Raw genomic sequence first — 14,989 nt, 5'->3', positions numbered from 1 at the left:
CTTCCTAGTTAAAAAGACTAGATTTTGAATGACAATGACTATCAAATCATTTGCATAGAAGTCACTTATTTACTGTATAGAACAATACATTTACCTCATTACCCATGAGGTTATATTGAAGATATCCTTCTTGACCTAACAATAGTAATATAAAATTACTCTCGACTTTTATTACTCAATTGGTCATCATAAATATTTTCGTGTTATAGATGTGTAAATATGGCAAGTGTGCAGTATATACTCATAATGCACAATGTTGAACTCTAATTCAGAATATACTCGTAATGCACAATTTTGAACTCTAATTCAGAAGGCACATATCAATGGCAGTATTCCATTTAGAGTACTTTATAATTTGACTCTTCTTCAATGAGGAATAGACATAACTCTTCAATGGTAACAGCTTTCTTAAAATTAAGATATAGTGGATTATCAGATCAACAAAGTGTGTTATGAAGTGCACAGCTTAAAATTGCATAGTAAAACTACATGTAAGCCACCTACAATTTACCAACATTTTAGAAGACTCCTTCTCTACATGTACATTGTACTTGATGCCACAGCTTGGAATTGCATAGTAAAATTTTATGTAAGCCACCATTAAAGAACAATGTAAGCATTTCAGAAATTTACTAGTTACACCAGTAGACGACATTGCACATTCACTGCCATTCTAGCAGGGGGGTTTCTTGTCAGGCTCCATCATGCATCCAAAGAACGGTGCCTCGGGTAAGTCGTTTTCCGAGTACACGGCACATTCCTTAAAATCGCAGGGCCACTCCTTCCACAGGTAGCGGATGTACGTGACGTTCTCCCAGCAGTCCTGCGTGAGCTGCAGGGTGATGGAATAGGAGGTGCTGGACACGATGGGGACTGGAACCCACTCCTGCGAAGTCATGGAGCACTGGTCCAAGTCTGGGGAGCAGCACACCTGGGGGAACGTCACAAATGTACAATCTTTACTGAAACAATCTGGTCCAAGTCTGGGGAGCAGCACACCTGGGGGAACGTCACAAATGTACAATCTTTACTGAAACAAACTGGTCCAAGTCTGGGGAGCAGCACACCTGGGGGGAACGTCACAAATGTACAATCTTTACTGAAACAAACTGGTCCAAGTCTGGGGAACAGCACACCTGGGGGGAATGTCACAAATGTGCAGAATTTATGTTAACGTTACATGTGTTGTAATGTAGATCTACAATCTTTACTAAAACAAACTCTGGTCCAAGTTTGCGGAGCAGCACACTGGCAAACAGAAAACCACCGCTGATATTACCTTCTTATTTTATAACATTGATTTACAATCTTTACTTTTATGTTTAAAAACATATATATTCCTCACCTCAAAGCCATCTTTAGACTTGACAGTGATGTTCATGGCTTTGGGATAGATCCAGTCAATATTTTTGGTGGAGGCGTCCACAGACACACTGGCAGGTCTGGGACCATGAAACATCACATCAGTCTCACCATAGGCTACGGCACGGGCAGCGAGGACCAATCGGCTGGCTACGTCCTGTTTGTCCCGTGGATGGATGCTGGAAGATTGGCGTACAAAATCAAAATGCAGAACTTACACACTTCAAAGTTTATAAAGGAAACCTGAAGTTATGTTGGAAAGTTTCTGCAATAACTTTAAGCTTAGGTTTGACCGATTATTAATTAGTCCAAATGTCAAACATTCAGAACCCTTTCATGGCCCAATCCCTGTTCAATACACTGAGTCTCTTACAAAAGGTTTGAACTGCAAAAAGTTGTTGCCTAAAAATATTCAAGATACTAGCTATAGGTAGATTCAGAAAACGTGTGGACTTTGGGTGCAGAGAAATGTCAGCTTTCATTTCAATTAATAGAAAGTTGGGGTTTTCTCATGATGCTCAACCATACCTGCCAAATGGTGACTTTGCATCAGGCAGGTCCACAGCCACTGCCATGAAGACATTGGGCATGACTGGGTTAGGGACATAGCCGTAGTCAGCTGTCTGGTGCCACCTGATGGCTGGATAGCCCAAATTACCGGTGGCTTTTGGGGTGCCAGTGGTAGAGAGCTAAAGCAGACAGACATGTCAGTAGATCAATAGTAATATGGGCAGTTTGACAATGGTAGACTGCTATAAAAAAACATAAATCCATGTAATACATCTGTTTGGAGATTATTATATGTAGATCATAACGATATGATATTTAGTAGTAATGTCATATAGTGCAAACATAGATGAATTTTCATGTTGTGATACTTGCACTGATTCTTCACTCAGAGCAGAAGCAGAGACGAGCTAAAAACATAGTACGTTTTACTTGTAATGTGTTGAATCACAGTTTCTAAACCTTCTACAATACTACAAAAACAATACGTCACAATGAGGACCACCTGCACAAATCCAAAAGGAAAGTATGGGTCTGTCCGTCCGCCAGTCCCCATGTACCACTCCTTCCTCCAGCTGTCAATCATCCCAGGGAAGGAACAGGAGTAGGAGTCAGGGTGACCAGTATTAGCCTCTCCTAGTGATGAAACAACAAAGTCCCATTTAGTTGGCCTGGTATACAAACCTATTTGATCTGCCAAATCTCTTCCATCCTAAGTATCACAAATGTGGAGAGGATAAAAAAGACTTAGCAGCTGAAATATGTTTCACTTTGGATACCAGGCTAGCATTTAGTTAGGTTTTTAGTTTAGGCTAGCCCTGTCCATATTTTATGACACACCTGTCTTTGAGAGATAAGTGGACAGAGCATAGTGTTATACATTTGAGTGCACAATTTGATGACTTGAAATAATAGCAACATCACAGTTAAAAAACATAATTGTCTGGAATTTTAGTTAGGATCAGCAACGTTATGCTGGACAAATACTTACAGCAACACAACATTAATGTTAGGTGTAATGTTTAATGTAATATTTACCCTAACATGTACAATTGTTACTGTTTCTATTGTCAAACATGTACATGTAACATTGTCTAGATAGTCTAGTCTTTGCACCAATCAATGTAAAGCTATTACTAAATGGTAACCAAGTAACAAAGTGACTTTGGAACTAAAGGTTTTGCCATCACAGATAAGGTGTAATACCTTGATACCAGATGGCTCCTGTGATGGTCATGTTAAGTAGAGGGTGAACCATGGCGTTCCACAGCACAGAGTGTCCTTTGGGCCCTCCCACCTCAGGACCTGTATACTGCAAGTCTTCTGACTCAAATCTATCAGGAACATTGGAGAATGATCATAGCTGTTATCAACACTGAGTAGAAATGTATCAACATACAGTATGTTATGCATAACAAAGGACTTAATATCAAGTCCTTGGTATAACATTTACCTCAAATCAATGAAGTGAAGTACGTTTGTTTGTTTGTTTGTATGTGTCGCTTTCCTTTGAAAATTCATTTACTAGCGTTGCATTTTGCCGCACATATATAAAATGTATTTATGTACATCATGAAACAAAAAATAGTACACAACATTACAATACCTAGGGTATGTGAGTGTTTCTTCAGTTCCCAATATACACAATGCATTATACATTTCTACATATCCTCTTCGCTATTTTTTTCTGACAAGGACTGGGAGAGTTGCAAAGTTGGGTGAGTAAAGGGGTGAAGTCTGCCATCTCTGAATACCAACGTTTCAGGTTTACCTGTTTGTAATGTTGCACTTTTCCAACACCTGAGGAGATGACCACGCCTCCACAGGTGTGCCGCCCCAGGTAGTGGCCACCAGTCCGATGGGGTAGCCCAGGTGTTTGTACAGATCTCTCCCAAAGAACCAGCAAACAGCAGAGAAGTACTGCCAATCTGCACCTCCAACACTTTCTGCAAGGAGGCGTTATACCACACAAATTTATTTTCTTGGTTCTACAACATCTCACTTTAAAAATTTGCTCAGTCACTGACTCCCATTAGCTTGCTCAGAACCATTCGATTGCAAAGATTTTTAGAGAATTACACTAATCTTTAACCCTTTTAAAACCTTAACATTTGACACATAAACAAGAATACGTCTGCTCACCAGAGCTAGCCACAGCCCAGGGCTGCAGGATCTTGTCCAAGTCATACAGAGGTTTGTCAGACTGCACCAGGTCTGCTGTGAACAGTCGGATGTCTGGGAAGTTTTTAGCCTCTGCGATGGCAGCTGAGGCATTGAAGCCCTACAGGTACAGGTACAGGAGCAAAGGGGAACAGTTAAATGTCATGTCATTTTGCTTACAACATATTACTGGTAAATAATCGTTTCCTTTCAATCTCTCAAATGTGATAGAATGTATATGTGTATATATAAAGGAGTGTGTGTGCTACATGTATGTAGCTCTCAATTATGATACATGTATGTCACATGCTTTGAAAATCTTCAACTTTTTGTCCACACTCAGTCATGCATCTTTCCTCTCTATTTCACAAAATGTAGTCCCTGCCTCCCTTTTTCCCTTTTTTTGCCCTAGCTTTGTATGTCTTGCTTGGTTATGTTGACTTACCCGGTAATATACAATCTATCGTGCTACAACATGCAGCCTACCTGACTGACAGTGAACTGCATGTTGCTCTGCCCACTGCACACCCACACGTCTCCAAACATAACGTCCTTCAGCAGGATCCACTGTAACATCCCCTGGTTGTCATGGACGCCCTGGAACTGGTACGGCCCTCCCGCTGCCGTCGGCTGCAGCGTCACTTTCCAAACACCTCTACCATCGTGGCCTGGGAAAGGCATTGAGAAGAAGATATAAGCATTAAAAAAAATTTAACGGCTCTTGGTGGCAAATGTGCAGAAGTTGTCAGATTGGCGCACCAAATCCGTAGTGACAGATTAGCCTAAGAGGCTCGGTGGGCATCACTCCATCGTACAGGGAGGGAAGTCGTGTGAAGTGCCTTTCCCAAGGGCACAACGTCGGGCCACGGTGAGTAATGAACCATGGACTTATTGGTTCAGAGTCCAATGCTCTAACCATTGCACCACCAACACCTCGCCATAAGCACTTGTTTAAATAGAAGATGTTAGAAAGAGTTAAGCCAAGTTCATATGTTTGTTCTCATATTTGAAAAAAAAAAGATAAAACGTTGAGAATCATCACTCCCTCTGTAGGGGAAATCTTATTTCAAAAAGAAATCAAAAGAGCAACTTTAAGAGTTTTTCTACAGTGGAAGGAATAAAAGATTTAATATACTTGTACCTTCATAGACTTTGGTTGAGTAAAAACCTCCTGATGTAGAGCTGACGTTGACAGTGGCTCCCACCTCTCCGTACCCCCAGAGTACAGCCCTGTGTGGGCCCTGCTGTAGAACCATGTGGTTCCCATAGTAGGAGGCCCAGTTGAACGTGCTGGGAGCTTTGATAGAAAAATGATCATAAGTGTTCTGAAGCACTGAAATCTGTTTCTCAGCCTGAAATAGCGATAATTATCTATCATTGATTTTGGTTAGAGTCCAAGGACTTATCCCAATTCGACTTTATTCACACTAAACAACCAATATACACATACATTTTGTAGTTATTAATTTGGTGATAAAGAAGACAACTTGTGCTTTAAGTTTCATGTCGAAACTTTTGGATTGAATAGATCTAGATTGGCAATTGTTTTTAAGTAATTGTTTTCAACAGGTGGCAACAGCTGTTGTCTACGCAGTGAAAGTCTATCTGTGTGCATAATGGTCACGCCCACCCAGTAAATCACTGTATAACGGTACCCACCCCTTTTCACACCGCTAACACAACAGCTTGTGTACACGGCGGCTGGTTACATTACATAAAACGTAAATCAACTTGTCACACCTAAAGCCACACCAAGGACATTGGCCATGCATTATACTGCCACAGCACCATCCGGGCCCATTATTGTGGCAATATTTAATCAATAGCTTTTGTGCGAGACAATATATTTACAGAAAGGGAACCTTGTGAAAATAAGATGTTAACGTTACTTATTCGGCTGTAGGAGCCAACTACAAAAGTAAATTCAACTGTTATCTTAGAAAACAGATCGGTAAAATAGAGTGGACCCTGTTAGAAGTACATGGTACATGTAAACAAAGCCCCCCTTTTGTTCAAAACAAGTGACAATGTTTTGGACTTAATGAAACATCTTTTCGAATAAACAACTAATATTTTAACTTATAGATCCACGAACACAGCTGAATTGAACCCTACATTGCTACTTTCAGACACTATACTCACCAGCGACGCTAGACTGGGACAAACAACACAGAACGAGCAGAAAACAGAGCGACCCGCACATCTTCAACATTGCCATGTTTACTTCGTGCTCTTTGACCTCAAAACAGGTGATTCGTCATGTGACTATCTCCACGTGACGGTAGGACACAATGCAACATGTAACGTTATAACGTCCTTGGCCAATAGGCACCAGTAACTCAGTAACGTTATACCGAGGAGCTTGTGTAGAAGCTCCTTGGTTATACAATTAAAACTTGCTTGGGGGGCAGGGGGGGCAGAAATCTCCAAGCAGATGCCGCAAAAGACACTGTATCAAATTGGCCAGGCAGTATCCATTGGCCAGACTGTATATCCATCGTACGTGTGCAATGGATACACTTTGACCAATGGATACTGCCTCATGGCCTGACTAATTTGTGAAATCTCCTTCGGCTACAGAAGCCAGACGCCCCGCTATCGGCACTCTGGCTCTAATTATCTCCTCGCTACTGGGCGTGACGGGGGCGTGAAAGATAAATAAAACCAAGGGCTTGGACGGGTACAGGCGGATCATCAACAGTTACTGTAGCGGGCATTAGGGGTTCTTTCCCCAAAAAAATTGTATGGCTTCAATATTATGAAACGCCAGCGTCTGGTACCGAGGCAAGGAATAAACGAGATGCAACAATATAAATTTACGTTATATATGAAATTAACATCGTTGATGAGATGATGTCTTTCTTTGTATTTCACCATCAAGTTCCAGTATCTCCTTTGCTACTCTACTTTACCTACTTCATCACTCAGACTGTCCCATTCTAGATTTAGGGATGTTTGCACGAGATGACAGCCGGAAGTATCATGTGTCTACGTGGACGTTTTGGGGGCAGTGTGGGAGGGAGAGGAAAGAGTTCAAATTGGTTTCCCAGCATGTCAGGTACGTACGATATTTCGGTGCCAACATTGGATACATAATGTGGCTATCTTCTGAATCAGATATCGTAATAGAGCAAGGCAGCATGAAGGAAAGTGATCTGGAGCTATTTATTTTTAAGTAACATTGCAGACATTGTTGCCAGTCACATACCCTCTACAGTGTAAATGTATACATTTCAAATGTTTGTGACCCTTTAGCACAAATGTTATGAGATTTATATATAACGTTAATATTAGGAGCAAAATAACCTAAGTTACAAAAATCAGGAAATTCAAGTTTATCACTGTGATTTGTGATAATTTTATAGTACATATATTTTCTTATTCATTGCAATATCAATATTGCAATTAATTAGATTCATTTCACAGGATCAGTGATGGAGCCAGAGAACCCAGTCCTTGCAAGTTGAGGCACAGCCTACTAGGGTTTCATCCAACATTACCACATGTCATGACATTAGTGAGCATGTGATGCACAGCCCTACAGTACACTCTCCACCATGGAAGCTGACACTAGTACAGAGGATGAAGGAATCAATGCTTCCTCTGGTCTCCTTCAACATGAGGAAGTCTCCTTGGTGGAGCCCAAAGGCTTTTTTTCCGGAAGGCTCTTCAGAGTTGTTGTAGCAGTCGGGATTCTGGCTTTACTGACTGTCTTGGTGGCTGTGGTCGTTGTTAGCCTTGTTCACAGTTCTGCTGCCAACACTACAGGTACTACACCAGGGGTGCCAGAGTATACAGTGCAATTTTACGGAATACAGTACAATCGTATCAGTATACAGTGCAATTTTACGGAATACAGTGCAATCGTATTAGTATACAGTGCAATTTTAGTATAATTACAATTGCACTGTATTCCGTAGAATTGCACTGTATACTAATACGATTGTACTATATTCCGTAAAATTGCACTGTATTTCGTAAAATTGCACTGTATACTCTGGCACCCCTGTTCAGGAACCTCCAATTTGTAGAGCATTTATCATTTACCATTTTAGCATTTACCAAGCTCTAACATATGCAAGTAAATGATGGTATTTTGTCACAGAATGCATTTCTAGTACAGTAATTTTGTTTAACCTTATACAAATTGTGTAACGTTATCATGACTCAACTACACTGCCAACACAATGACGGTGAGAGAAATATGCTAGAAATTGCTGAAAAACACTTCCTTGAGAGATTATTTAAGTGTCACTAGAGTATTTAATATTTGAGGGAACAACTCTTAGTTGTGATCATTGGATAGTGTATTGCAAACAGAATGAAATTTAATTTTTAATCTACTTATTAGCTCCGGCCACGTTCAACTGGGCCTCCTACTATGGGAACCACATGGTTCTACAGCAGGGCCCACACAGGGCTGTACTCTGGGGGTACGGAGAGGTGGGAGCCACTGTCAACGTCAGTTTTACATCAGGTTACTACTCAACCACAGTTTATAAAGGTATGTTTTTCAATTACATTAGTTTCTCTTCAGTATTTGTTTTATGTTCTGACTGACAGTCCATACCTGGGTTCCAATAAAGTTAATCCATCACATAACAGTTACATCTGTCAAAGTTAAAATTCAAATATTATCGATATAGTAATCTTATCCTTATGTTCTACTGCTATTATGTACATGTAATCTCGAACCAATGCAATTTAATCTGGGTAGAGTGAGAAAAGTGTCTTTCTTAAGATTAAGTGAGAATACAGCGACCTTGATCCCTAATCTGCTTTCTTAACCACTAGATCAGTGATGTCACTTCATACTCATTCTTTTACATCATGATCAAAAATTCAGTCTGCTGCATTATTTCTCTCAGGAAAAGATGGGCAGGGTGTTTGGAAAGTCTCGCTAGACCCCATACCACCAGGAGGGCCGCACCAAATTCATGGCGTCCATGATGTAAACGGGACACTGCAGCGGATTTCTCTTGAAAACGTGATGTTTGGAGACGTGTGGGTGTGCAGTGGACAGAGTAACATGGAGTTTACTGTGGGACAGGTAATGATTGTTGTACATAATTGTGACTTATCTAAAGATAAGATATTCAGGAATCAACATCTGCACCTTGACTCATTACAACAAGGTATTAAACACCATAGTATTATATTAATCTGTTAATGAACTGTAATTAATTTTTTGTCTTTTGCAACGGATGAAAAATGCCAAACAAAAATATTTGCATGTACATCATGAATTTTATGAATGAATCTAAAATAACAAATACATGTGCTTAAACCATTTCTTTTTGTACCTCACACAATTGTAGGCATTCCATGCCCCCCAGACCATAGCAGAAGCAGATAACTTCACCGACATTAGACTGTTCACTGTTGAAAGAATGCAGTCAGACAAACCTCTGTATGACTTGGACAAGATCTTGCAGCCCTGGGCTGTGGCTAGCTCTGGTAAGTTAAACCCTTCTCTTGCTATTCTCTCTTAGAAGGTTGCAGACAATTTTTAGGCATCCTCCCATGGCAGGGTCAGCGGCTCCGAGTTCCTTCTCCACCCCTTACCCCTGCCGAATAAGCCCGCATCTTCTACTCTGCGACCCGATTCCAGGGACACGCTCTCAGCCAATCACGTATCACAGAGAAAATCTTCAACGCACTTTACATTAAATATTTATGAGCTGCGCTAGCTATCGGAACCAATCATGTCGGCTCTTACATCGGCTGTTCAGTGACAAATAAAAACAAATATGGCGTCGTCTTGGGAAGAGAACTTTTGCGATGCAGGCCGCTGCAGGCGTCGGCGGGGCCCTACCGTGTGCTGGAGGCTGCACGCGGATCCCGCCGAGCACGGGGAAGGTGTCGGCGCGGAGAAAAGAGGGGGCGGCTCGGTGACTCCCCAGCAGGCTCGTCACCGGCGGCGGCGGAGTCGCCGGCGGGGAGGGTGACGTCCCGTCCCCGCCCAAGTCAGAAATGGGGTCATGCCAAATAAGGCAAGCTCATGAATATTAATATTCCTGGGGTCGCAGAGTAGAAGATGCGGGCTTATTCGGCAGGGGTAAGTGGTGGAGAAGGAACTCGGAGCCGCTGACCCTGCCATGGGAGGATGTTTTTAGGATACAAACAAAAAATGCGTGAGCAACTAGGGCTGGAATGATTTTGCTTTGGAGTCATTCTAGAGTCAACAACAGTCTGAAGCCAATCTCTTTTTATAAAAAGTTGGTAGTGTGCAGTCTTCCAAATGGTGTGGCCTTTTTAAATACAATTTTACTCAAGTTAAAAATTATATACAAGGTACAAGCAACACTGCAGAAATAAGCATAACTTATGATAAACATTTGATCCATGTGTCCTTATAGAAAGTGTTGGAGGTGCAGACTGGAAGTACTTCTCTGCTGTTTGCTGGTTCTTTGGGAGAGATCTGTACAAACACCTGGGCTACCCCATCGGACTGGTGGCCACTACCTGGAGCGGCACAGCTATAGAGACATGGTCACCACCTCAGGTGTTGGACACCTGCAATATAACACACAGGTAGGTATAAAGAACTCTTATAGTGTTGAACTTGAAGGGTAATATAATCATCATTAATACTAACCCAAAATATGCAGTTATGTCACTAATTAACAAACTTTCACTTAGTCTAATTGCTGTGGTTTCACCTTCTTGTATGTATGGCTTCACCACACCACAAAGTGGTTTGGTGAAACATATTGCTTTCTCTCATGTTCTCCTGCTGCCATTTTGCCCTGTTGTTTCAAATTTTTTCTGAAAAAATCTGAGAAACAACAAATTAAATTGGTGTGGCCTAAAGGCTTAAAGTTCAGTTGTCCATATATTCCCAGTGTTTTACAAATCCAAAGTGACTAGAATGCTGTCTCACTGTCTTATTTTTAATGTTATTGACAGTGAAGAGACGGAAGATTTTGAGCTGGTAGGATGGCCCAGGGAACATTCAGTGCTGTGGAATGCCATGATTCATCCTCTGCTGAATATGACAATCATGGGGGCAATCTGGTATCAAGGTACGTTTTGCGACATGAAGATACATGAAGACACCAGTCCTACAAATTCATAATAAATGATCAGAACTACAGCTTACTACTAATAGGTACTAGTCATGTTTGGGATCACATTCTTACCTCTACATCACAAAGTAGCAAGTATTTACAGAGTCCAGTCCCATTTTGGACCACATCTTTGCCTCTGTGTCACAGTTATTGTGGCAGGGAGTACTAGAGTTTATCAAGCACTGAGATACCTTTGACCCAGTGTTGACGCCACACTTCAAAGAAGCCACGTGACAAGCTTCACTGGGTCAGTCTACTGAGGAAAACTAGAGTGACTGGTCGAAAGCTCTAGGTGAGAGAACTTTTTTGTGTTGGACCAAAAGTTTTAACTTTAAACAAGCACTGAGATAGATATCCGGAAGCTTACCCCCGTGTCAGCAGATAGCTTAAACTTTACTAGGCAGCTTTTTGCAGCATTAGGGTGCTTTATGCAACCACAAAGTAATTTTTGTGGCCTGATGTTTACAATGTTGATGTACTCACCCAGGAGAGTCCAACACCCCTGAACCTGACTCCTACTCCTGTTCCTTCCCTGGGATGATTGACAGCTGGAGGAAGGAGTGGTACATGGGGACTGGGGGACAGACAGACAGACACTTCCCCTTTGGATTTGTGCAGGTGGACACGATTTGTAACTTTACACAATTTTGAAACATACAAATGGCTTACAATACTCCTATAGTATGGAATGATTTTTGTAATCTCCAGAGAAAACTAGTGCACAACATGAGAGACATATTGAAGCCTGAAGCATAGAGAAAAAATCAAAGTGAGACCAAGATGGGATATCACCAGATAGATTGAAAGTTAGTATGACTGTGTAAAGATTCATTTGTGATAGTCTTTGTATGCTATATTTACTTATTTTTTCTTTCCACTTCTGTCGTTGTGTTATAGGTTGTAGTTTTCAGTTGTCATTTTCTTTCTGCACCAAAATGGAATAGTTAGTATTCATCTATTCCAATGTATCTTTTCTCATGATCTAATATTTTTCTGGCATTCAGATATCAACAGAGACACAGCCAGGTGAAATGAACATGGGCTATCCAGCCATCAGGTGGCACCAGACAGCTGACTACGGCTATGTCCCTAACCCAGTCATGCCCAATGTCTTCATGGCAGTGGCTGTGGACCTGGTGGATCCAATCTCACCATTTGGGAGGTATTTATGCATTTATCTTTCACACAATGTGTTTGAAGATGAAGCCAGTACATGTATTCCTTTCTTGTTGTGATAGCTGTTGCAAATTGAGTGCATACAGTCCAGCGGATTGCAGTCCTACTTTGGAGAGGGCTTAAAAAGCAGTCTAGCTTTGTCCTGAGTATGGTGCCATACACATGAAGAGAACACATGAACAAGAACAGTGTGAGTGCCATTGAAGTCCATGTGATCACCATTCAGCACCAAGGAGAGGGAATAACCTCAAACTTGGACAAGCTTCAACACATTCGTTTATTCATTTATTTCGATACCCTTTAGTCCATGACGACTAGTCTTCCGAGGTTCAAAAAGTCTTCCAGGGTTCAACACATGTAATGTTGGTCTACAATCTACGTTAGATCTAATGATAACATACATGTAGTTCCGTTGAAGTCCATCACCCCATGTGATCACCATTCAGCACCAAGGAGAGAAAATATCCTGATTGATTACAATTTCATTTTACTAGTACCTGTTTATCTTTGATAACTTGAACAGTGTCTCAATTGTCACACACCAGTTTTGTACAGTGCTATGCACCATCAAATGGTTTTGATGTACCTTTTTTTCAGCACCAAGGAGAGAGAATATCCTGACTGATTTCATGTTTACACGTTTATTTTTTCATAACTGGTACAGTGTCTTAGGTGTTACACACTAGTTTGATACAGTGCTATGCAGTATCAAATGGATTTGAAGATGTAACTTTTTTTTCAATACAGCGGACTTCGTTGTACATTTAGACTTTGAATCTGTCATCTGACCTGTGATGTATTTTGTTTACCCAGCATCCATCCTCGTGATAAACAAGACGTCGGAAGCCGATTGGTCCTCAGTGCGCGTGCTGTAGCGTACAACGAGGCCAACGTCCTGTTCCAGGGCCCGCGTCCTGTCAGTGTGGACGTGGATACTGAGCAGAAGACTGTACGCAGGACTTACCCCACGTCTGTGAACATCAAGGCCAACGAGGGTTTTGAGGTAAGAAAAAGTCAGTAAAGATTGTACATTTCTGATGTTCCCCCCAGGTGTGCTGCTCCCCAGACTTGGACCAGTTTGTTTCAGTAAAGATTGTACATTTGTGACGTTCCCCCCAGGTGTGCTGCTCCCCAGACTTGGACCAGTTTTTTTCAGTAAAGATTGTACATTTGTGACGTTCCCCTCAGGTGTGCTGCTCCCCACACTTGGACCAGTTTGTTTCAGTAAAGATTGTACATTTGTGACGTTCCCCCAGGTGTGCTGCTCCCCAGACTTGGACCAGTGCTCCATGACTTCGCAGGAGTGGGTTCCAGTCCCCATCGTGTCCAGCACCTCCTATTCCATCACCCTGCAGCTCACGCAGGACTGCTGGGAGAACGTCACGTACATCCGCTACCTGTGGAAGGAGTGGCCCTGCGACTTTAAGGAATGTGCCGTGTACTCTGGGGAAAACGACTTACCCGAGGCGCCGTTCTTTGGATGCATGATGGAGCCGGACAAGAAACCTCCCTGCTAGAATAGCAGTGAATGTGCAGTGTTATCTACTAAAACTAGTGAATGCTGAAATACTTATTGTTGTTTAATGGTGGCTTACATTTAGTTTAACTATGCAAACTGTGAGCATCAAGCAGAGGAGTCCTGAAGTACTATCTGTAGCAAGATGTGTAATTTAACTGCTACTATGGTCTGGCACTATGTGTCTCAACAGCAAATTATGTTAAACATGTCATTGAAACATGTATGAGGTTCTTTTTATACCATTCGTTTAATATTCAGGAAAAGGATTTGCTTAAAGGATGTATAAATGCTACTATTATTTTATATTTATTTTGTATATATCAAAGCCTTTATATTTCTCTTTACCTTTCTATACGGATGTGTACACATGTACACAAAAATGTTCAAAATAGATTGAATGTAAGATATGTGCCATTTGTTCAATTTCTTCTGTTTATTGTAACATTGCCCTGGTATTACAATGTATATCTGTGGGCTGTGATAGAAAAATCTGCAAATATTGTCGTGGCGTGTATTTGAAAATTGTATTTGAAAAAAATGGAAAGATTGTCACTTGTTTTTACACTAGATGTTTTACTTTACAGTCCATGGACCACCCAGAGTCACTCATGTGCTGAGAAGTACATGTACATTGTATTATTCGTACATACCTAAAGGACTACTTACGAAGCTGCTAGGTCAGAACAAATTTACCGAGCACTATCAGATTACAAACAATGTCAGCCAATACACTTTACAATTATTATGACTCCCCACATATGATTCATGACCATCACAACAAATGGAGCTCATCATGTTTTTATGTGACTTGACATGAAATCATCGGAAATAACAAACTTTAAATCCTCACTCACTCACTCAGGACCGCATGCTCCGGGGAGCGTAGCGCCTTTCCAAGTTGACTTCCAGCCAGTTCTGTCCTGCGCCCTCAGCCAGGCTGTAGCTGTATCAAGGCCCACTGTGCTGAGGTCTGCATTCAGCTGGTCTCCCCACCTGCGTCTGGGTCTGCCTCTGGGTCTGGACCAGCCTGCAGGCGTGGCTGCCCTCAGTAGACTGGCAGCTTCCAGGGGTGGCTCGGCTCTGGCTAAGTGACCAAAGAGTCGCAGGCGGGCCTGTCTGATCTTGTGGGAGACGGGCGGCTGACCAGTTTTTTGGCGTACCGTGGAGTTGGAGACGAAGTCATACCAGCGGTAGC

At 41.7% G+C, this 14,989-nt stretch overlaps 2 protein-coding genes across 3 annotated transcripts; one reads left to right on the top strand and one right to left on the bottom strand.

Moving 5' to 3' along the window:
* Positions 1-451: 451 nt before the first annotated feature.
* LOC109474053 (sialate O-acetylesterase-like) lies at positions 452-6,326 on the bottom strand. Its single transcript, XM_019774268.1, has 10 exons — positions 6,172-6,326; positions 5,171-5,326; positions 4,516-4,697; positions 4,012-4,150; positions 3,641-3,815; positions 3,076-3,203; positions 2,375-2,505; positions 1,891-2,051; positions 1,346-1,541; positions 452-931 (listed from the first exon to the last, which is right to left on the bottom strand). Exons 1-10 carry the CDS (start codon positions 6,245-6,247, stop codon positions 674-676), a joined length of 1,602 nt encoding a protein of 533 aa, XP_019629827.1. The 5' UTR covers positions 6,248-6,326; the 3' UTR covers positions 452-673.
* Positions 6,327-7,028: 702 nt separating this feature from the next.
* Positions 7,029-14,576, top strand: LOC109473983 (sialate O-acetylesterase-like). 2 transcript variants are annotated; one of them, XM_019774174.1, is made up of 11 exons: positions 7,029-7,087; positions 7,456-7,797; positions 8,381-8,533; positions 8,898-9,079; positions 9,348-9,486; positions 10,389-10,563; positions 10,939-11,054; positions 11,587-11,717; positions 12,104-12,261; positions 13,089-13,278; positions 13,532-14,576. In XM_019774174.1, exons 2-11 carry the CDS (start codon positions 7,587-7,589, stop codon positions 13,790-13,792), a joined length of 1,716 nt encoding a protein of 571 aa, XP_019629733.1. In that variant the 5' UTR covers positions 7,029-7,087; positions 7,456-7,586; the 3' UTR covers positions 13,793-14,576. The 2 variants fall into 2 exon arrangements, with proteins under 2 accessions (XP_019629733.1, XP_019629734.1); XM_019774175.1 differs by lacking the exon at positions 13,532-14,576 and adding an exon at positions 13,326-13,416.
* The last annotated feature ends 413 nt before the right edge of the window (positions 14,577-14,989 follow it).

Source organism: Branchiostoma belcheri, unplaced genomic scaffold (genome assembly GCF_001625305.1).
Source record: "Branchiostoma belcheri isolate BF01 breed outbred unplaced genomic scaffold, Haploidv18h27 scaffold3, whole genome shotgun sequence".
In the NCBI taxonomy this organism is placed as follows: domain Eukaryota; kingdom Metazoa; phylum Chordata; class Leptocardii; order Amphioxiformes; family Branchiostomatidae; genus Branchiostoma; species Branchiostoma belcheri.
The sequence above is the reverse complement of the archived record's forward strand: the minus strand, read 5'-3'. Positions and strand labels throughout refer to the sequence as shown.

What these genes read in the sequence shown, in the direction of transcription:
- LOC109474053 (XM_019774268.1), bottom strand. Translation starts at nt 6,247, where the DNA reads ATGGCAATGTTGAAGATGTGCGGGTCGCTCTGTTTTCTGCTCGTTCTG. An exon ending in TTCCTTTTGGATTTGTGCAG is followed by an intron (nt 2,052 to 2,374) that starts GTGGTCCTCATT and finishes TGTCTGCTTTAG; the next exon opens with CTCTCTACCACTGGCACCCC. An exon ending in AGTCTAAAGATGGCTTTGAG is followed by an intron (nt 932 to 1,345) that starts GTGAGGAATATA and finishes ACGTTCCCCCAG; the next exon opens with GTGTGCTGCTCCCCAGACTT.
- LOC109473983 (XM_019774174.1), top strand. Translation starts at nt 7,587, where the DNA reads ATGGAAGCTGACACTAGTACAGAGGATGAAGGAATCAATGCTTCCTCT. An exon ending in CTGGGCTGTGGCTAGCTCTG is followed by an intron (nt 9,487 to 10,388) that starts GTAAGTTAAACC and finishes GTGTCCTTATAG; the next exon opens with AAAGTGTTGGAGGTGCAGAC. An exon ending in GGGGGCAATCTGGTATCAAG is followed by an intron (nt 11,055 to 11,586) that starts GTACGTTTTGCG and finishes GTACTCACCCAG; the next exon opens with GAGAGTCCAACACCCCTGAA.